The sequence below is a fragment of the Pyrus communis genome, chromosome 14, assembly GCF_963583255.1.
Source record: "Pyrus communis chromosome 14, drPyrComm1.1, whole genome shotgun sequence".
Taxonomy (NCBI): Eukaryota; Viridiplantae; Streptophyta; class Magnoliopsida; order Rosales; family Rosaceae; genus Pyrus; species Pyrus communis.
The window spans coordinates 13,518,288-13,541,802 of record NC_084816.1 but is presented as its reverse complement, the minus strand read 5'-3'; the positions used below and the strand labels follow the sequence as shown (position 1 = coordinate 13,541,802).

Here is a 23,515-nt window from a genome sequence, read left to right as displayed (position 1 = left end):
GGTTACTAGCAACGAAAGATGAGCCAGCATTTGTGGCTTTGGCTGCCTGAATGAGATTTGTTTCCGTTGACTTGTCACCTTTAAGTCGATCTTCTTCTTGTGCACACATCGAAATTAACTCATCAATTCCCCATTTTTCCTTCTGTGTATTGTATGAGACTTTCAGCTATCCATACCTGGATGGCAAGGAATTGAGAGCCATATGGACTAGAAACTGATAAGTCGTAGGGACCTCGAGATCCTTCAGTTTTTGAGACAGGTCCACCATCTTGAGAATGTGTTCTCTCACACTGCCAACCTCATCAAATTTCATGGAGGTAAGCTATGTAAGAAAGGTTCTAGTTTCAGCTTTCCCTGACTCTTTGAATTTCTCTCCTATTGCAGCAAAAAATTCCTTAGCATTCTCTAGTTTTGGAATCCCTCCCTTGACAGATTGAGTCCTGGATTTCCTCATGATCATTAAGGACATCATGTTTGCCTTATCCCATTTCTCATATTTGTTCCTTTGGTCTGCTGTGCTAGTGTTAGTGAGATTTGCAGGCTTTTCCTCTCTGATTGCCAGATCAATGTCCATCATTCCAAGCACAATCTGCATATCTTATTTCCATTTCTTGAAGTTGGAACCAGTCAGGGTTTCAATGTTTTGGAAATTCAGAGAAGTCATGTAAGGGTCTGAAACATATGTACATAAGTCAATCAATAGATTTTTTGACTTTAGAATACTTAACAGAACTAGGAAAACTTTCACATAATGTTTTCCATCAACAGTTTCTTATAAACATAGTATCATCTTTGGATAGATGCTGTTTATATTAGGGTTGCATAGCCAATACATAAAACACAAGGCCAATTTACATGTCTTCAACACTTTTAAGCAGATGAATAATGCAATCTTGTTGATTTCATGTATCACTATACATTGATTTGTTTGAATGGCTTGAATAATAAACACTTTTGAGCAGATTATTATCCACTAACTTCAAGCAAATCACCTTCAAATTCTTTGAATAATAAACCAGAATAATGATCTAAACACTTTTGAGAAAATTAGTCATTGCAATTTTGTTTAAAATTCACACTATACATATATATATATTGATTTAGTGTTATAACAACACATAAATCCATGATTTCTTCTTGTTATTCTCTAACTTTCTTGTAGGATATCATTTCCTAAAACATTTGAACAAACCACAGCAGTGCAAATACAATACATAATATAGTTTCTATATATCTGTTAGCAGTAGAAGCATTAAATTATTCAAGCTAAGTGCTGTCAGTTTGATCATATGGTCTAATACGAACCCTATCCTTATTGGAAGGCTCTGATACCACATGTAAGGATTACATAAGGAATATACAAATGAGATGCATGTACAAGCATGCATTCAATGACAAAAACAATAAGGGAATAGGATTACGTAGACCATGTTTCAGTGCCGCAAACCAATATAATATGCATGCATGCAATAACAGCTTTACGTGAACATTACTCGAGGAAGAAGAAGCCATTGCAGAACTTGGTTGTCTTCTACTTCCAATACTTCAAAATGTCTTTCTATCGTGAATAGGGTTTGGTGTGATTGAGAAAAATAAGCGTATGAAAGTAGGGACTTAACCGTGGTATTTATATCGTTAGGGTTTTCATCACACCCGACCTATCATTGGCTGTGAAGATAAACCCTATATCTCTAGTGTTTAAGTCCCACCATGATTCAACATCTTCGTAATAAAATCTATCAAATTTCCTCTAGGTTAATTGCAAGGAATAAGACTCCATAATCCTTATTATGTTAGGACTATCAAATCACTTTGGTTGCTAACGACTCGATGGACAAGTGGCCTACAACAAAATGAACCAATACAACATTCATTGTCATTCACAATCTTTCATAAGAAACTTAGTTGCAGACAACTTCGGCAAAAGGGTAAGTGCAGAAAAGTGATCAAGGGTCTCAATACACGAGGCTAGTAGAGTTGATGGAAGGGAAGAACCGAGGTTAGTTTTAAGGCCTCTAGAGGGACCGCATATAGTACATTTTCATAGTGCCAAGCATTGTTACAGATAAAATAAGTGTTAAATTCCAATCAATATCAATGGATTCCCCGACTTGTGAAATAAATAGGGTAGAGAAATTAGCTCGAATGAAGGCTGGGCATGGGTTAAGAAAGATGTATAGGGAGTGAGAACTATATTTTAAATTTAACTTTATTTTGACCATTTACCCATATAATCCATTACACATTTTATGTACAAGTCAAAGGGTAGTGTTCACTTATATAATTTACTTGCATATATTACTGACACACCCCGACCAAAATCAGGGCGTGTTGGCTGTCACGTGAGAGTGACGTAACTATGTGCAAAGTGCGGAAACTAAGAATAATAATAAAAGTACGAACAAATAAAAACCAAACTACACACAGAGTAATTAACATACTTGTGCAAACGTAAGTGTGGAAAATAATATTCAGAGCACAGAAAACCTAGTGCAGTCCAAAGGAACAAACACCAACTAAACACACCTAGAGGTGGTCCTACACTAGTGATAATCTGTCAGATATGCTGTGGATTCCTTGTGAGCCACCAAAAGAGCAACCAAACTAGAACCTGGAGGAGCGCAAAACAGAAAGTGTGAGTGGGCAAAAACAAAGCTTTTTCAAAATCATTTCATTATCAAAGTTCTAACCCCTTACCGTAAAACCAGTATATTTTCCCAGAAAAATAGAATATACTCATATATAGAAAACATGCTTACAAGATATGCCATGTCGAATGCCTCCACATAAAAGGTAAGTAACTCAGGGAATGTCAATCAATGCAATGTAATCTGTCAGCCGGAGTCACCTAACGTGACCTGTACGGCTGAATCTAGAGCTCAAATCTCCAACTCACTAACTATACCTGCACATGAGTCAGAACCACCTAAAGTGGTCTGTACGACAGGACTGGGTGTAAATAGATACGCTCAAGTGCTATGATCATGTAAAGACTGGGCGAATAATCACGGGTCACCTACGAGTCGGAACCACCTAAAGTGGTCTGTACGACAAGATTGTGCACCTAACTTGGATCCAAGATGAGTGTGCGGTGCGGGAAGTGAACATCACATGAAGGACTGTGCCCTACTTTGGGCGGGAGCACAACACCGGGGGTGTAGGTTATGAGCTCTCTACGTATCTCACATCACTACTAATCACAAGCATAAACCATAACTTACCTGGCACTTACTTGTGCGTCCGCAGCACCAAACATACATATATGCAACTACCAGTGTATAATTAAATAGGCAAACGCAATGCATGGCATTTAAAACATATAAACATTTTATTTCATTTTATGGGAAAAACCACAAGTATATAGGTATATACGGAAAACCAAAAGCCCACTCACTGGTATGTGGAAGGGTTGTAACCCTCTTGCCTTGAGTGACTGCGCTCGTCCTCGGGATAGGTTTCACCTATATGCGAAACAACTATAAAAACGTTAATTTAAAGCACATAACCAACATTACACAATAACTTCTCATACAATGCTCAAATGGGGTGTATGAATACACCAACGTGATCTACTCAACCTCACGAATATCCCCATATTTTTAAAATAATTTTTTGTCGTCTCATACGCTCCCACGCGCTGGCCAAGGCATGGCCACACGCACCGCCCACGCGTAGGCGCGTATATGGCACACTGACGGTGTCAGTTAATGCTGTCAGGAATATTTCGTTAAAACTAATAGATTCCGTTAAAGTTAACCTAACGCTGTTAGGAATATTCCGTCCAAACTAACGGAATATTCCGTCATCTTCTTTGGCCAACCTCCAGCGCCGTCACCGTCGTCGGAAAACTGGAAAATTTTCTAATCTTTGTTTCTCACTCGTTTTTCAACCAAATTTCATGAAATTGGTACCAAAATGAAGCTTACAACAATTAGAACAAAACCTTACCACTTTCAAGTCCTGAAACCAACGGAATCTCGTCGGAGAAACTTCACAAAATCCGACCAAACCTGCAACTCACGATCCTGACGTCCAAATCCTTCAAACAAACCACCCCGAGCTTCCTAAGGACCTCACCAAGCTTCCTATAACCCTGAAATTCCCAAAAACACACAATTTTACGTGTGCATGAACAGTACCCCGAAATGAACATCTCGGGTTCGACGTGAAAAAAAAGGTTTCCTTACCTGAAATGGGTATGGTTGAACTCATATGAACCTTATAAATACAAAGGTATGGTTTTCCACTTCGATCCGTAGGGTTTTCGAGTGTTTTAATCTTTGTCCGTACGTAAGTGAAGAAGAAAGAGAGAGAGAGAGACTTTGGGATAGAGAGAATCAACGGGAGAGGATGATGGAAATGAAGATGGATGTGTGGCTGAGATGCAACCAACCAAGCACCCAAAACAACCACGCAAATAACAATTATCCATTAGGGGCAAAAACGTCATTTTACACCTACGGTACAAATAATCCTGGACGGGCTGTCACATTACTGTACAAATTGATAGCCCTAGTACCTCGTTGAATGCCGATCATTCCTACGTCACACATTTCCGTTCATCATTAAACTACTGATGTGATAGAAACTAACACACAAATTAAACCCTATAAATTATGCAATCGTAGTACGAGTAAGTAGGGATTGTTCTATTCCGGGGATTAGAAGGGATGCTAATGAACACAAATTAAACTTATAAAACTGAAAACTAAGTTAAACTAACAATAAAACAATGAGTAAGGGGATTTTGAATGAATTTAACTAAAACAAAAGTAGAGGGCAGCAAGTCAACTAAGTTGTGAATGAAATATGGATGAGGGGATAGCTAAAGTATTCTTCTCCACAGATGAATCATATGCATACAAATCGATTTCCAGTTATTCTTCCTATAAACCATGAATGACAATGCCCCAAATTAATTGTGAACAACACTAATTAACTCTCAGATTGTCCTAAGTTCATTGAATTGGACTCAGCGACACAATTAAATTATTCTTCTCAAGTTCCCTAACTATGAAAAGCATGATAGAGATTCATCTCAAAGATCATTAAGTTCTGTGAAAATCATAAGTATTGACAAAACATTCGTAACTATGAAAAACATGATATTCCTACCAAGGATTTACTTAACTCAATCATGACTAGTGACTTTTACTACTTACAAATATAAGTTCATAACGACTAGGTGAAATTCTCTTATATTCTACCATCAAATCCCTACATGCAAACTAAGTGTGCACCCTTAATAAACATACAATAATAAGTTCTCTATAAAGCAAATAAGTAAATCGCATTCATGTTTTATGAAACAATAACTAGATGTAATCAATTTATATAAAACATATAGTCATGGCTTCGAATTCACCTCTAACTAAAAAGAAACTTAGTTACACATGTTCATCATAACTGAAAAGCAATCTAAAATAAACATTGAACTTAAAACAAAGATAGAATGAACTCTGAAAATTCCAACAACTTCAATGGATGAATGGTAGGCATATCACTCTCTAAATTGCTGCTGGAATTTCATATATATATGGGGGAAACGGCTGAATCCAAGTAGGAAAAGGTTTTGGCATTTTGAATTATTTTAGGACTCTATAAATCAGGTGGAGAGTGTTGGAATGTGATTAGGATTCATTCTTGCAGCTGGAGATAAGATAAGATAAGATAAGGTTGGACAAGATAAGATAATATATGATAAGATAATGTTCCTCTCCAACTAGGATTCCTCTTTCTTGTGTAATTCCTTTCTTTCCAAGCCTCAACTTTAATTTTTCCAGATTTTAGCACATATCTAGCACCATTTAAACACCAAAAATGTCCAGCCCATATGCTTTCCATGCATGCTATCCAATACAAGTCCAAAACTACTCCAAATTGCTCCATTTGGCTATTTATTGTTATATTTACCAATTGGACCTACAATAATATGAAAATAACTTAAATTACCAAAATGAATGGAAATTAACTAAGTAAATGCAAAGAAATAAGATAACAAAGTCACATAAATATGCTCCTATCAAATTCCCCCACACTTAACTTTTGCTAGTCCCTGAGCAAAACAAAGAAAACAAAACAAAACCTAAACCTTCCAACAATTGCCTCAGAGATTTTCAATGAAACATGACATGTTAAAAATCATTGCTTACATAGATTTTAGCAATCCTTACTCTCTAACTTATACTTAACCGCTGTAACCACTCACTAGCTCGCATTTAATCAATTACAACAACATTTGAAAGTAGTAACATGCCTTAGAGAATTCACTCAATTTCTCACCAGATATACTCTCTATTTTCACACAAATTTTCTGACTACACTCCCTATACTAAGCATATGTGAGAAGATTGATGTAAACATGTAGATTAGCACTCACATATGTTATAATAAAGAAGACACTTTCTGGAATTATTAATACAAACATGTATCTCATGAACGGAATGCCACTACTTAGAATCGAGAACCAGGGATTCTATATGCTCGTACCAATTTCAAACTCCACATATTGAATCTCATAACAATTAAGATAAAAGTGTAAGGGTTGTAATGGGGCAAAGGTATTGGCTAACAAAGAAAGGTTAAGGATAAATAAAGGTTCTTAAAGCGATAGTAAGCAAAGTAATGAAATCAACACTTAGAATTCAACTTTCGATTGCAACACCCAACTTTAAACACAAAGGGGAGATTCGTACAACTTTAAGGTTAGATTCGCATTTTTGGACCCTTCTTCAACAACCAACACTTATGAACTCATTCTCACTTCTTTACAACCTTTCTTTTTTTTTCTTTTCTCAATTTTTTTTTTCAACGTTTAACTTCTTTTTTTTTTTTTTTTTGAAATATAAAACAAAAGCACTACATCACTAGATTCAAAATAACAAATTCTTGCCCCACACTTATTTTTCTGCAAATCGTAAATAAAAAAGAATTTCCAATAAAGTCATGCTTCACTATTCTTTAAGAACAAGGGAAGTATATTTACTTTAGAACAAACAATTGTGCTTCATTGGCCTGAGCCACTAGACATAGCATCTTAGTTTCGTCACGTTGACAATTTCTTTTTTTTTTTTGTCACGTTCCTTTACTTTCTATTTTTGTCATGTTAAATATAACTATTTATATGTAAATTTGATTTGTTTGCGGAGTTTCGAACTTTTGAATCTCCTAATGCTAGTTTTAGCTCACAGAAGTTGGAAAACTTGAAGGTTTTTAGTTCATAACACCGTAAATTTTTGTTCCTGGGTGAATAATTGGGGAAAATGAGCGTTAGGTTTAAGAAATAATGATAGTACCAACGTTCAGTTTAAGAAAAGTCAGTGTTCAGTTTAAGAAATAATGATATTGCCAGTGTTCAGTTTAAGAAAGCGTGATAATACCCGTGTTCAATTCTAGAAATAGTCAATCTTCAGTTTAAGAAATCGTCAATGTTTAGTTTAAGAAATAGTACATTATTTAGTTTTGAAAATAGTTAGTGTTCAATTTAAGAAATAATCAGTGTTTAGTTTTAGAAATAGTTAGTGTTCAATTTAAGAAATAGTGATAGTACCAGTGTTCAGTTTAAGAAATAATGATAGTACCGTGTTCATTTCTTGAAATAGTTATTGTTCAGTTCCAAAAATAATCAGTGTTTAGTTATAAAATAGTTAGTGTTTAGTTCTAAAAATAGTGGTAGTGCTAGTGCACAGTTCTAGAAATAATAAGTGTTCAACTCTAGAAATAGTGGTAGCGTTCAATTTTAAAAATAATGTGCGGTTCGAAAATTTTATATTTTAGAAACTTATTATGTGTTTATAATTGATAATTTTGTTTGCTTGTGGAGATATTTTAGCTATTTGATCTTTTTTATTACTTGAAGAATCATAAAGTATCAAATTTCTAGTACGACATCGATGCATTTTTTGTTGATTTGTTTTCAGGTTGTTGCTGGGACATAACCAAGCGGCTTGTAAGGCTATAGTTCAAGGCCCTTGATTTGCTGATGTAAAAGATAATTTGATGGGATATTGCTATGTAATTTTAATTTGATGTGTAATTTTTGTTTTAGTACAAACGATATTCTATACTAATTACTTATTCTTTTTAGTACAAGTTATATTCTATACTAATTTATATTAAGGGGATAAAAAGTTTAAACCCCCAATGGCACAAGTTGAAAATATAACTTTAACACCAAGACAATCCACCATTTACATGAGTTACCTATTTTATTTGGACATGTAGATTATTTTTCTGTTTGGGAAGAGCTTTATAAAAGTGTAAGTTTCTTGTTTATTAAATTGAATTTGAAAAGTAATATTTTTAGTTTGTGGGAATTGTGTAGAGGAAAAATGGAAGTACGGATGGTGGATGCCAGAGACAAAAAATGAAAGTGGGGATCGTGATTCTTGAATTAATCATGTCATGATATGAGTTTTAACTGGGGAATGGTTGCAACCGTTTGTTGGAGGAAAAAATTGAAAATTAAATTAGTTTTGGTTTTATTTGACTTTTATGGGCTCGATGATAATTTTGTAAATAATGTGAAGTTGTGTTAACAAATTTGTATGAACAGCTATTAGGGACAAAACCGGAAGAAAAACTTGATGTTGCATGTTGGGCTTTTGCTTCAGCCTATGGGATTTAATTTTTTTTTTGGCGCTATATGGTTCTTCTGTCATTCTCATTAAATTTCAAGCCATTTTAATTAAATAAAAATTGTAAATGGTTTTTGGTTTTAAAAAAGTTGGCTCAAGTCGTTTTTATTAAAACTCTTGTATTATTACTATTGAATCGTGTTTTTAGAACATTAAAAAGTCTCTCTAAACCCAACCAAGCCTTTTGAATTTTCTTGTTTAATTTCACGAGGATTCGAAGTCCTTTTTAAATGGACATGTATCAGTCCTTAGAAGAGTGAAGAGGTCACCACTACTGAGGATCTCCCTCCTTATCCTATTAGACGGGTCGTTTGAGGGTTCCTTCATTGATGTGCTTACATACTAGGCTACCCTTCTCCGAAAGATCTGCGAGGCCACCTACCACTAATCTTCAGCCAAAGGTTTTTATCTCTGGATCTCTTCACTGGGGATCCTGGAAATCAAGTGATACTAACCATTTATTAAAAATTGTGTGATTACAATTTTTTTATTATATTTTTATGCATAAACAAGGCTGCCCTACTGTTGAATTTTTTTTTTTAACCATACGATTTTTGATCAACGGTTAATATCACTTGATCCCCGGATTCCCACTGAGGAGAGATCTAATTCCTTTTTAAACAACAATAGCCCCCACGCGTCTCTCGGAGTCAGACGACAAAACAATCACGTCTCTCTCTTTCTCTCTATGTATACGGAAATTATTACAAAACATCGGATTTACAATTCCACAACTTCCTATTACGATGTCGAGTATCCACCGCGTATGGGCGGGCGCCGGAGCTCCCGACCCACCAATTTGCATCCGGGAACCACCACGCTTGCAGCCCGAGATCTCACATCTCCGGCACAGATATTACGGGAGTATTCTCCGGCAAGGATTCCCGCTGCGGACGACGCCGTCTGATCATTTGCGGCGGGTGACATGGACGTTGGAAGCGGTGGGTTCCAGAGGGGCGTGGGAGCGATCGGAGGGCGGGGAAGGAGCGGAGAGCTCGAAGGCGGGGCCGTGCTCGTATGCGGTGGGGGAGTATCGGGCGTCGGTGGAGCAGGAAAGGAGTAGTAAGGATCGGAGGGTGGACATGGCGGTTGCAGCGGCGGTTACGGTGGTTCTGGGGGTCGGAAATCGGGTGCTTTATAAGCTGGCCCTGGTCCCCCTTAAACACTACCCATTCTTTCTCGCTCAGCTCGCCACTTTCGGGTAACTGACACCGCCTCTCTCTCTCTCATGATTGTTTTTTAATTAATAATACTATTCTTATCATATTTTTATGTCATAATTGTTTATCAGTTAGTGGACAGCCGCATCATCTAAATTAATTAGCTTTTAATTTTAAAATATTAATTAATAATTAATAAAAAGATGGTTAATTAAATGATGATTGTAGTATACGAGAAGTCTTCTTCTATCATTTAAAATTATTTAAGTGTTTTAATTAATAAAAAAATTAAAATTAAATAATGTAGCTTGTCTAGCTTATCTGCTATTTAAGATGGTAAAGAAATGTGAAAAAAATTGTGCTAAGAATAGCACTACTCTTTTTTAATTATTTTTTTTTCCAGTTTTGGGTGCTTTTGGAAATTAGTTTTGAATTTACAAGACTCGGCCACAATCATTTGATTTACTGGTTTTCAGGGCGTTTAGTTGACCGTTTAAACTGTAGAAGAAACAATAATACTACAAACACTGACGGCGACAATAGTTGTCGTCCAACGACATCGTTTCCTCACATTTGTATTTTAGGTCATCTTACCTGATCTCATTTTACCGGAGCGTCTCATAATAACTTACATGACACGGGACTCCGAGTGTATATCCGTGGCGACGGTATATTCGTGTTATGACTTTCATGTAATGTGGACAAAAACTCACACATGTCTTTGACACAAACCCGACGGAAATAGTGTATAAGTTGTTTACAAGTGAGATCCGCGAAATGAGTGCAAATGGTAGGGTGTCCAAATAGTGGGCCGTTCATCGTTAGGGAGCCTTGATTCAGACGAAGTAAAATTCAACTTTGAAGGTTTGAGATTTGTTGAATCGAATTTTGTAGGGTTGTGATTTGTTAAATGTTTTTGGTGGGAGGATCATGTCAGATAAACCCAAAAAACATATGTTAAAAGTTGGTGATTTTTTCATGAGGTGAAAATGACAACCATAGAGCAGAAGGAGACGACTCGTCTAGTTGTGAATTTCTTTATGGTGAGTAACGAGTATGACTACCTTGTCGAATCCAAGTTGGATTCGTCCACTTCTACTTTTCATGTTTTACACACTGCAAATTCTTCCTTCCTTCCTTTTATTCTGTCTTTTACGTGCTAGGAGTGCCTATCTATGCATTATGTATAGAAATAGATACATGGATGTGTATATAGCGATTGTATATGCCTATGTGAGTTAAGGCAGTTGGCCAGAGCAGTGTGACAATCGAGTTCCATATCATAAATTAGAGCAACTGTATATAAATATATTGTGCTAGCAATGGACATTCCAGATCGACTTGTTTGGAATTACCTTTCTTTTGAGGGAAATGATGCATATTCTTTTCATCTCTTGCACACACTTGTTTAATCCAGAATGTTATTTTGGTTTTATTTATTTAATTCGATAACTGAAAATAAAGGTGTGTAGGAATAATAATATGATGTGTGTGACTTTTATTTTAGTTTTCTAATGGAAAATAAAAGGGTGGATAAAGAGGGAGACGCTGCGAAACTGCAGAGATAGTGGGTGGGCCTAATTTGAATCTAAACCATTTACCAGCAGATTTTTTGATTCCCATAAGTCAAAAGGGAGGGGGGAGGGAGGAGGGAGAGGTGGTAATGATTATCGTATCCTGCCCTTCTTTCTTCTTGTTATATTTGATTCCATCCATCTGTGCCTTTTGAATGAGTGTGTGTCAAGTGGGTGCTCAAAGAGCTCCCTCCTGTCCTGTTCATTTCTTTTTGCTTTTGGGTTTGTGGTCCACAAATAAAAGCTACGGATATCTAACAACTTTCATGCTTTATTTTTCTAAAATCATTTTTAACTTCCAAAAAAAAAAAAAGCATGAAAATAATTTTTAAATTGAATTATTGTACAATGTCTCCATCTACAAATATTGTTGGTATTCCTTGCATTGTGCTTGTACTTTATAAAACTCAATATTATAAACAATTAGATACGAAACATTTATAATATTGTTGGTATTCCTTGCATTTACAATATTATAAACATTTAGATAAGAAACATTAAAAATAGTGCGTAATTGTAAAACTTGAGCAATTCATTATATTGTGGAATAAAATGAGTTGCTCAAATTTTACAATTCAAACATATTTTTAATGTTTTATTTTATTTTGGCAAGTGGTTTGGGCCTTCTTCTTTGACCCACTACGTCCTAGCAAGTGAAGATTAGTGCAAAATATGTCTTGGACTAAAAAGAAAAGAAGTTTTATAAAATACGAGCAACTCCTTCTAAATTATGTCTTTTTCTCTTTGAACTTTTCTCATCTAATAATTCTTTACATATAGAATCATCTAAATTTTTAGTTCTTATGTCTGGCAATTATAACGTTTTAAGGTTTAGGGTTACAGGTTTTAGGTTCAGCATTTCTTTTTGGTACGGTTTAGGATCTTTCAACCGTTGGACTACATTGATGATTGATTTGGGTAACATAGACCTACTTTTGCTATGAGGACACGCAAGTTATAAACAATGCTAAAATGTCAAAATAAAATTGAGATTGTTTTGCGCGTGTGTACTATCTTACCTGAGTTTATGTTATGATGAGAAGGGGTTTTTTTGGCCTAACTTTAAATCCATTTGATAAAAAAAGGAACTAGTTAGACTCTGATTTGTTCTCCCCAAACCATGCCCAATTGTATGGTTGAATATTTTGCAACTTGTTTATGAGTTCATGATCAGGCTTAATAGGTGTAATAGCCTGAATACCAAAATTTATTATCATTGAAATCGTTACCAGACGTAGATGGGTATCTCCTATCAGGCTATCACCTTATGAGAACCATCAACCCTTAACTGCCAATAGCTAATAGGTTCTGAAACGACAGCAAGGTATCCTCAATGTTTTTTCCATTGTTCTGTGAATGTGATATGAACTAATCACCTAATGTGAATCTTCCCCACACCATTGCCTCAAATATTTTTATGACTTTTCTTTGATAGGCTTTTTGTTCACTTTCACTGTGAAAAAGTCATATAGATGTTATTCGAAAAGTAAACTTTACCATTGATGTTTTTCTACTAATGTCACTACCATTTTGTATAGATAAAGCATACCTTTCACTTATTTATTGCTTCCTTTTCCTACTTCGAGTTATGGTTTATTGATGGCATTGACTAAAGGGAGGTGTACAAGCAATACCTCAAACGCTTCAATACCATGGACTAACATCAATTGCTGCCTTTTAATTTTGCTTCTCAGATATGTAATTGTATATTTCTCAGTCTTGTATCTCCGGTATCGCGCTGGTATTGTTACTGATGAGATGCTATCCATGCCAAAAGCTCCATTTCTTGCTGTTGGCCTCTTGGAAGCTCTTGGTGCTGCTACTGGGATGGCAGCTGGAGGTAACATTTTGTAATACATTTCAATCTTACTTTCTTTCAAGGCAAATCTTCGGAATTTTTTTTGCTGTTCTTTGATATGTTTCACTTTTTCAACATCATCATTCTCGTCCTTTCCTTGGGGAAGTTATGTGATGCTTTTTCAACATCATTATTATAGTTTTGTTTCACTTTACTAAGATATAATTATAATTATGTTCAGTTTTTCATCTTCATCATGTATCAATTGATTCAGTCCTGAAATCTCCTTTTGATGTAATTTATTCGTTATTAACATTTATGTTTGTCAAGTCCGGGTCTTCACTAGTTCTCATGCACTCATTTTGAATTTATTGGTTGTATCTGTATGATGGCAAACCAACCCACTGCTGAATGTTGGCCCTTCTTATGCAAGCTTTGTAGTACTGTTCGTGAATTTGTTGTATATTGTAGGGTTTGAGTAGTCATATAATACTAAGCATTATTTGCTGCTGAACATTAAGATTGATACGCAAATATCATTTATTTATTTATTTCCTCTTTCTTGAATCAGCAATTCTTTGTGGAGCATCAATTCCAGTTTTGTCTCAGGTAAGCCGGTTTCAGTGCTCACTTCCTGGATACAGCTATTTGTTCTGATATAAGTAATTCTGTTCTGGTGCTCTAATTATGCCATGTTTTCTGAAATAAGTGTATCTGTGAATTTCCTAAGCTAGCACGTTGTGGTTTGAAATGAAGGGACAGTCCAATTAGATGATGGCTTTAGAGACGAAATTGAAAAAAGAGAAATAAATGCAATTATACATGTAAAAATATTAAAATTTTGGTAGAGTACTGAGTGGAGTTGAAGCATGCAGCACAATTAAAAATATTAATGTTTTTATAGGCAAGCCGATTAACAAATAGAACCAATGTAGGAACTATGTAACTACTGAACTCTGCTGGTCAAGTTTTATGCCAGGGATAATCAGTCAGTGTTCTGGGATTTAAAATTTCACTTCGTGTTATTAAAAAATTGCTGCTGGTGGACTCAAGCCGACTGCAGTTGAGAAACATAACAATTGGATTGGCTGAAAAGAGGAAAACGACATGATAAAATTAGCCTTTGTACCAAATCTCCATATGTTTTTCCACTAAATGACATGGCTTGGCACCTTTTGACGCAAGTAATGGAATACTGAAAGTTGGATGTTTGATTTATTCTCATAATTATTTTGCAGACGTTTCTTGTTTGGCAAATTCTCCTGTCAATTATTTTCCTTGGAAGGAGATACAGGGTCAATCAACTTTTAGGGTGCGTTCTTGTAGCCATTGGTGTAATCATAACTGTAGCAAGGTAAGACATATACTTTAACATCATTTTGATTAAACTTATCACCTTACGATGAAGCTTGTGTATGAACTATATTCATTTGATATTTCTGTGTCAACACGACCAATCTGTTCCTCTGTGGATTGTGAAGTTTGAGTGATGTAAATTGACTGAGGGCAAAAACATTGAAAAAGTATTCTTCAAGTGCAGCTTCCTCGAGGATACTGGTTTTAAAGAAAAAACTAACTTGCAATATTTTGGTCATAGCTGTCTCACAGAGTAATGTAGATTCTGAACAAGCACTGAGAATTCAAAACTATTTAGGATTATAGATTCAATCGGCATGAATAAAGGCCAGCCCCTGTATTTTCAGGCAACCAATTCTTCTAAAGATAAGTATAGCCCAGCCAACTTGAAAATTTTGCCTCCATCCCTACAGGTTCTGTTGCTCAGATGCTCTTTGGGTTCAAGGAACTCCCCTGCGAAAAGAAAACAAAAAATACGGGCAAACTAACTTGAAACGGACAGCCACACACATGCACTAGAGGTGGATTTTAACTTGTGGAGTGTCGTGGATGTCGCATATGACTATAAGGTGTTAATTGCATTGATCACATATGCAGCATTGATGGGCGTTGGCCATCACACTGATTACTAGATCCTTTCCTATAGGTTTAAAGTTGACACAAAAAGCTTAGATGTGTAATACCTTTCTCTAATTATAGAGAAACTGCGGGTATTTTCTTGATTTCGTTGATAAAACTTGGGTAAAAAAAATCCTTGATAAGTTTTGGAATGGAAAAAATCCTAATTACCCCAACCACAGTTACGTACTTCTTCCCTCCTGTGTTCTTATGGCCTTGTTAAGTAGTTGATTGTTTCACTAAGTCAAATGGTCAAACTGTAAAATTCCAGACAAAACCAATCTTACGTGATTTACTTCATAAACTGATCTTTGTTATTTTACTTTTTAGTTTTTTCTGAGTCCATTCTGCAGTTGTCAATTATCTCTATAAATTGGTCTCAAGTAGAATTTGGATACCTCTTAAGTAGGTTCGTGTTGATTGTCTTATGTACAGTGTTAGCATGTCAAGTACTTACATCTGTCTTTGTCTGAAGTGGATCTAGTGCTGGAAATTCGTTAAAAGAAGCTGGTGTATTTTGGAGTCTTCTCATGATAGTTTCATTTTTGTTCCAAGCAGCTGATACAGTGCTGAAGGTTGTAATATTTTTATGGTTGTTTAATTTTTTGACGTTTTGACATTTTATTACATTCCCTGTAACAGGAAACTTTTTATCGTTTTGTAGGAAGTAATCTTTCTGGATGCTCGTCAGCGGTTAAAGGTACTAATGGCCATGTACAGTTCTCATTTCTATGTTCCTAGATTCGTTGTATCTTCTGCTTTCTAAAGGATTTGGAAGCAACAAGATATAGGATATAACCCATATGGCTACATTGCATTTGAGTTGCGAAAATGTGTTATCACAAAAAATAAGAATTACCACTGAAACCAAGACCGAAAATCAATATGGCATAACTTATTGGAATGTGATGTTATTCTAAACGTTCTAACACAATCGGGTATAGAGATCAAACAAATTCATTTATTTATTTTCTAATGAGATTAATTCTTTTGGGTTCTTTTGATCTGAGAATTATTATTACATTCAATCTATTACAGGGAAGATCGGTGGACCTATTTGTTGTGAATTCCTTTGGATCTGCTTTCCAAGTAAGTATCAACTGTCAAACAGTGACTTCAAATTTAGGTTTTTGGTGTCCCGAAGTTGAGTTCACCTTGTTGTGTTGTCTTCTTAAAAAAATTGTAATGAAAGCCAATTATCTATTGTAAATGTGAATTGCAGGCACTATTCATATGCCTCCTCTTGCCGTTTATGTCGAAATTATGGGGGATTCCATTTGGTCAACTGCCAAACTATCTTAAAGACGGTGCAGCTTGCTTTCTAAACATGGGTACCTTATCAACAGGTAAGACATTATCTGTTGCATTCTCTTTGAAACTTACTTAAATTCATTTAATTTCTCATACTAAATATCATATCAGCTCAGCCTACAGTTGGCTTTCTTATTCAGATTTAATTTGTCGATATTCAATTTTTAAATGAAATGTATTTACGATAAATGGCTATGAAGGCAAAAAGAATCAAATGGCTTCAGAGAAAAACCAATGATTTTTGTTTTGGGGGGGGGGGGGGGGGGGGTGTGTGGCGGTTGGGTGGTGGTGGTGTGGGAACTAGTGGGAAGCTTAATGTATGTTGTTTCCCATCTAGTTGATTTATTTACGAGATGGCTCTCTCTCAGATTTGGTCATTCATATCGTTTGAAATTCAGATCATTAGGCTCTTGTATCCAAGGTAGATTTGCTTAAACACAAAAAAATAGAAGAATAATTGTCTGGCATAGTACGTACATGTCATATTTTGCATAGAACAATATATCTGTCAGTTTCTTTGTCTTCCATACAACAATGCTACTTATTCAAAATAAGAAAAGAGAAGCGTAATATTTCCATTTTATGCAAAGAATTTGTTGTCTGCATTTGAGAATATAAAACACCAATATAGGTTTGTTAGGGCCACTCAATATTAAAATATCATTTCGTCCTTCTTTACTTATGTTGAGTAATCTAAACCACTGGAGTAACTTATTTGATTACATTGATATTGGCTGGCTACAGGATGTGATGGTGCTCCATTACTCCCGTTACTATTTGTTATTGTCAACATGGGCTTTAACATATCATTGCTGCATCTTCTCAAGATATCTTCTGCTGTGGTATCTTCCCTCGCATCGACATTTTCAGGTATGTCAATTTTATTGCAGTAACTTCAATATGAAGACTGATATTAAAAGAGGAAAAAAAAAAAAATCCATTTGAAAGGTATATACAACTAAACTACCATAGTTGGTTCATGCAAAATGGGAAACCTGAAATTTTGGCTTCGTTGATGTGGTTGCTCTTCCACGAAGCTGAATGATGGGTCACTAAATGGTCGGTGCTCACCATGCATTGTGCATTTGGTTTGGCGTTGGTTTGGATTTAAATTTTAGAACATCACCTGAAAAACTAAAACCAACCTGCCTTAAACATATATTAGCTTTTTAAAGGCAGACATTATTGGATAATTGGAAGGTTTATTAGCCTTTCTATTTACAGTTCAGTTTTCCCATTATGAGTAAATCCATAAAAGCAGGCAACGCATCAGAAAAATAGCAACAAAAGCCTGTAACTACAACATAACAAATAGGAGACTAAATTTGATATATTTTCCTCTTGTTATTTGTGCTTTGTGGATTGACCAAATTCATATGTTGGCATCGTTTGGGGCATGCATTGCAGTGCCGATATCTGTGTATGTCTTCACGCTGCCACTACCATACCTAGGTGTTGCAGCCTCGTTGCCCACAGGCTTTGTCTCTGGGACCGTTGTTCTTGTAATTGGCTTGCTCATCTATGCCTGGACACCTTCAGTCTATCCAACTAATGCCTCCCCATCACCTCCTACTGTCTGATGGTCAAAGCCAAAAAGCAAGGGATTGGTCTCGTCATGGTTAAGAAAGACAGGAGGAAAATACAGAAGGATTTACTCCTTGTGTGGAAATTGGCCAATGTCCATTGATGAAACTTCATTCACAAGCTGTAGAGATGAAGATCCGTCATATTTGAAGAGAGAAAACAAGAAAGCTTGATTGTGAATTTTCTGTTTTTCCTATGAAGAAAAGTTCCCGGTGTGCGCATTCATGACCCAGAGAAAAAAAATTTTGTGAGAGCATTTGCTGGAAAGAGAGCGGAGTTTGATTTCGTAGGGAGTTTGGTAGTTGCTTTTGTTTGTTGTAAGTCTATTACATGTAATCTTCCTTTGTGATTGTTGGAGTTTTGAGACTCTTAGTGTCTCACATCGGGGAACTTTTAGTTCCCATTGCCATTTATATAGTTCTAGTCCTTTGTCCCAGTACCTACAACTTGGACCATTTGGAGGCTTGAGTCTTATGGTTGTGTGGATTAGGTTTGGCTAATATAGCCTAATACAATTAATATTAATTAATTAATCAATACAAAACAATTCGAGAGAGTAATCACACAAAACAATTCGGTAGAATTCTACAATCTAGTGCGGGTTATAGAATTAGGTAGTTGTATCCTTGTCAATCAGACATTGTAGAACCACATGCACAAGAGTGGGACGGACCACATGCACAAGAGTGGGACGGAAATACTGTTCGACAGACATAGTTTTTGCGCTAGTCTCTTCCTGTGGTTAATCAAGTTAGTACGAATTTAATTCTTGTATTTACTCTTGTTATTTCATTTTGTATAGCAAGTATTTTTCGTCAAAAAAGTATTTCAAGTTCTGTAATTTCTGTTATTTTTATTTATTTCTGAATTGTTCTCCAACAATCTTCTAATAGTATGGAACAATTAGGAACTAAACCTCATTCTGAAAAGCCTGAGAAATTTAAGGGTGGAGACTTCAAAAGATGGCAGCAGAAAATTCTATTTTATTTGACAACTTTGAATCTGGCTAATGTCATGCGTGAGGCTATCTGCTATTTTATTTGACAACTTTGAATCTGGCTAATGTCATGCGTGAGGCTATCTGCTATTTTATTTGACAACTTTGAATCTGGCTAATGTCATGCGTGAGACTATGCCTAGTGTAGAAGGAGATGATATTCCTACAGAAACTTTGAGGGCTATAGATGCCTGGAATCATAATGATTTCCTCTGCAGAAATTATTTTCTCAATGCATTAGATGATTCGCTGTATGATGTCTATGTGGTATGCAAGACAGCCAAGGAACTTTGTGAATCACTTGAGAAAAAAAAAATATAGAACCGAGGATGCTGGTTTAAAGAAATTTGTCGTGGGCAAATTTTTGGACTACAAAATGGTGGATTCCAAGTCCGTTGTCTCTCAAACCGAAGATCTCCAAAAAATCATCCATGACATTCATGTTGAAGGGATGGTGATCAATGAGTCTTTTCAAGTGGTGTTTTTCATAGAGAAATTGCTACCTTCTTGGAAGGAGTTCAAGAATTATCTCAAGCACAAACGTAAGGAGATGACCCTCGAAGATCTCATTGTAAGGCTAAGAATTGAGGAAGATAATAGAAAGAATGAGAAAGGCCTGGTTTTTGAGTATGGAAGCCAAGGCGAATGTTGTTGAAGGAAGTTCATCAAAGCAAAGGCCGAAATTCCAGAAAACTAAGAAGGAAAAGAACTTTGTCCTTGGTGTGAAAGGCAAAGACTTTCAAAAAATTAAGGGAAGTTGTTGGGTTTGTGGAAAGCTAGGCCATAGGGCTCAAGAATGTCGCCATCGAAGGGATCAAGGTCTTGAAAATCAAGGCAACAACAACTACGCAAACCTAATTGAAAATGATGTGGATGCATTGGTTGCAATGATTTTTGAAATCAACCTTGTATATGACCATGTTGATTGGTGGATAGATACTAGTGCAACTCACCATGTGTGGTGATATAAATATGTTCTCTTTATACCAGAAAGTAGAGAAGAACGAGCAGCTGTTCATGGGAAATGCATCTGCATCTGTTGTGGCTGGAATAGGGAAATGTGTTATGAAATTCACTTTTGGAAAGGAATTAACCCTTCTTGATGTGCTGCATGTCCCCGATATAAGGAAGAATCTTGTTTCTGGTCCTATCCTTAGTAATAAGGGATTCAAATTAGTTTTTGAGTCCAATAAGTTTGTATAAACTAAAGGGGGAATTTTTGTGGTAAAGGGTTACCTTGCTGATGGATGATTCAAACTGAATGTACTTGCTAATGCTATGAATGAAATAAATAATGCTTCTGCTTATATTGTTGACTCGTCTAATTTATGACACTCTAGGTTAGGACATGTAAATTTTCGTTCTCTTTTTAGAATGCATAAGGTAGGTTTGCTGCCCAAACTTGACTATTTAGATAATGTTAAATGTGAGACTTGTACAGAATTGAAATTTGCAAGTCAAAGCCTTAAAACAGTGCATGAAAAATCCAATGATTTATTAGATTTATTTCATAGTGACTTGTGTGATTTTAGATCATATCCAACTCGTGGTGAAAAGAACTATTATGTAACTTTTATAGATGATTTCAGTAAGTATTGTTATGTTTATTTACTTCATAGTAAAGATGAGACCTTGGATATGTTTAAGACATATAAGGCAGAAGTTGAGAATCAACTTAACAAGAACATTGAAGTCTTAAGGTCCGATAGGGGAGGAGAATATGAGTCTCATGCCTTTGCTAAATTTTGTGCCACACATGGCATAATTCATCAAACAACAGCTCCCTATACACCGCAACAAAATGGTGTTGCCGAACGGAAAAATAGTACTTTTAAAGACATGATCAATTCTATGTTAAATAGCTCTGGGCTTCCACACAATTTGTGGGGTGAAGCTTTACTTACTGCAAATAAAATTTTGAATCGATTCCACCTAAAATGAGAAAGGAGTCACCATATGAATTATGGAAAGAAAGAACCCCCAATGTTTAAATTGCTTAAAGTGTGGGGTTGCCTGGCAAAAGTACAAGTCCCATTGCCAAAGAGAACAAAATTAGGGCTTAAAACTATAGATTATGTTCTTATTAGTTTTGCATCTAATAGTTCAGCTTATAGATTCATAGTTTTTCATTTCGAAGTAAGCGATATACATGTCAATACTATTATAGAATCTATAAATGCAATATTTTTGAGGATATATTTCCATACAAAATAGGCAAGTCTAATTTGTTGAAAAAGAGATTACATGATGACGTATCCGAGGTTAATAACAAACCTAGACAACATGATGATGGTTCATCCTTGTCTATAGTTCAAGAAGAAGAACTTGAACCTAGAAGGAGTAAAAGGACAAAAATTTGAAAGGAATTTGGACTTGATTTGGTGACCTTATTAACTATGACAGAACCTTAATCATTCTAGGTGGCCATGTCCACTCTTGAAGCTCCATTTTGGAAGGATGCAATTAACAGTGAAGTAGATTCCATTATGCAAAATCATACATGGGAATTAGTAGATTTGCCCCCTGGCAATAAGCCAATTGGGTACAAATGGATCTTTAAGAAGAAATTAAAACTAGATGGTACAATTGACAAATATAAGGCTTGCTTGGTAGCTAAAGGATACCGTCAAAAACATGGTTTGGATTTCTTTGATACATAGTTGGCCTGTAATGAAAATTACTTCAATAAGATTGTTGATTGCTATAGCTGCACTCCATAACATGGAAATACATCAAGTGGATGTAAAGACTACGTTCTTAAATGGAGACTTAGATGAGGAAATATGTAAGGAACAACCCAAGGGGTTTGTGGTTAAAGGTCAAGAACACAAAGTTTGTAAACTTGTGAAATCACTATATGGGCTTAAACAAGCTCCAAAGCAATGGCATGAAAAATTTGACCATAGTATGATCACACATGGGTTTAAGATAAATGTGTGATAAGTCTGTCTACACAAAAACTCAAAAAAATGCTTGCTTTATATTGTGTTTATATGTAGATGATATGCTTATAATGGGAACTAATAAAGAGATAATAAATTGGACCAAGAAGATATTGAAATCAAGTTTCAATATGAAAGATCTTGGTCTAGCTGATGTGATTCTTGGTATAAAAATCAAAAGAAACCAAGAAGGATACTCTCACACAATCCCATTATATAGAAGCTACACTTAGAAAGTATGGTCATTTGGAAAGTAAAGATGCAATTACTCCTTTTGATGCCAATAGCAAACTAAAGAAAAATAGTGGTGATGCTATATCTCAACGTGAATATTCACAAGTTATTGGAAGCCATATGTACATTATGAACTATACAAGGCCTGATATAGCATACTCAGTGAGTAGATTTAGTAGATATACATGCAATCCTGGGCATGATCATTGGGAAACTTTAATTCGAGTATTGAGATACTTAAAGCATACAATGAATTATGGATTGCATTATACGAGGTATCCTCCTGTTCTTGAAGGATTTACTGATGTGAATTGGATATCTGATAGTACTGATATGAAATCCACAAGTGGATATGTATTTACCTTGGGAGGAGCAGCAATATCTTGGAAATCTTCCAAACAAACGTGCATAGCCCGATCAACGATGGAATTAGAATTTATAGCTCTCGATAAGGCTAGAGAAGAAGTTGAGTGGCTAAGAGATTTTTTGGAAGATGTTCCCATATGGCCTAAACCTGTAACGACAATATGTATACACTGTGATAGTTTAGCTGCACAATATCGAGCTAAAAATAGTGTATACAATAGGAAGTCTAGACAAATTAAATAAAGGTATAATACAATAAAGCAATGGCTCTCTAGTGGTGTAATTTCTATTGACTATGTCAAGTCAAAAGATAATATTGCGGATCCGCTTACTAAAGGTTTATCTAGAGAGCAAGTTAAGCATACATCGAGGAGAATGGGTTTAAAACCAATAGAGTAAAATGAAGCTGCCAAACGGAAACCTAACCTAGTTGATTGGAGATCCCATGGTCTAGGTTTAATAGGCAAACTGGTTTGGCTAGATTCAAAGAAGAAACACACTTACAAACCTATTCCTATGATGGAAGAAGTGTGGTGACTGCTGACGGGTGTATGATACATTAGTTTAATGATATTGATTCTTGTAAATCAAGTGGAATAGTAGCAGCCTATTCTTAATCAATATCAGCTATATGAGAGTAAATGTGGGGTCGCATTTATGAAAATTATATGGCTACCTTCTCTAAAGCTCTCATGAATCTAGGATTTGTTTAGGACCAAAAAGAATACAAACGTATGAATTTGTGATGTGTTTATGTGGCATATATTTTTCTTATTGTCTTGGTTTACTGCAGAGATGAACAATTCAAGATTTTATATTCATTGCGTCATCTAGTAAATCCGATAAGTATATACTAAGGTAGGTCTAAGTCCAAAAGAGACCTCTCTTGATGTATGTCACATCTATTGTTTACTCTTGTATCTTAGTTTCTCTAGGACC

General features: G+C 35.6%; 1 protein-coding gene across 2 annotated transcripts; it reads left to right on the top strand.

Moving 5' to 3' along the window:
• Window positions 1-9,275: 9,275 nt before the first annotated feature.
• Window positions 9,276-18,571, top strand: LOC137715270 (protein CLT1, chloroplastic-like). Of its 2 annotated transcripts, none has more exons than XM_068454533.1 (10): window positions 9,276-9,837; window positions 13,065-13,210; window positions 13,740-13,777; window positions 14,407-14,522; window positions 15,618-15,717; window positions 15,807-15,842; window positions 16,181-16,231; window positions 16,365-16,488; window positions 17,198-17,323; window positions 17,861-18,571. In XM_068454533.1, exons 1-10 carry the CDS (start codon window positions 9,383-9,385, stop codon window positions 18,031-18,033), a joined length of 1,365 nt encoding a protein of 454 aa, XP_068310634.1. In that variant the 5' UTR covers window positions 9,276-9,382; the 3' UTR covers window positions 18,034-18,571. The 2 variants fall into 2 exon arrangements, with proteins under 2 accessions (XP_068310634.1, XP_068310635.1); XM_068454534.1 differs by having other exon boundaries at window positions 9,502-9,837; window positions 13,088-13,210.
• The last annotated feature ends 4,944 nt before the right edge of the window (window positions 18,572-23,515 follow it).

Excerpts from the sequence above, each read along its gene's own strand:
- LOC137715270 (XM_068454533.1), top strand. The coding sequence starts at position 9,383 with ATGTCGAGTATCCACCGCGTATGGGCGGGCGCCGGAGCTCCCGACCCA. Across the intron at positions 13,211-13,739 it reads TACTGGGATGGCAGCTGGAG|CAATTCTTTGTGGAGCATCA; the intron begins GTAACATTTTGT and ends TTCTTGAATCAG. Across the intron at positions 15,718-15,806 it reads CAGCTGATACAGTGCTGAAG|GAAGTAATCTTTCTGGATGC; the intron begins GTTGTAATATTT and ends ATCGTTTTGTAG.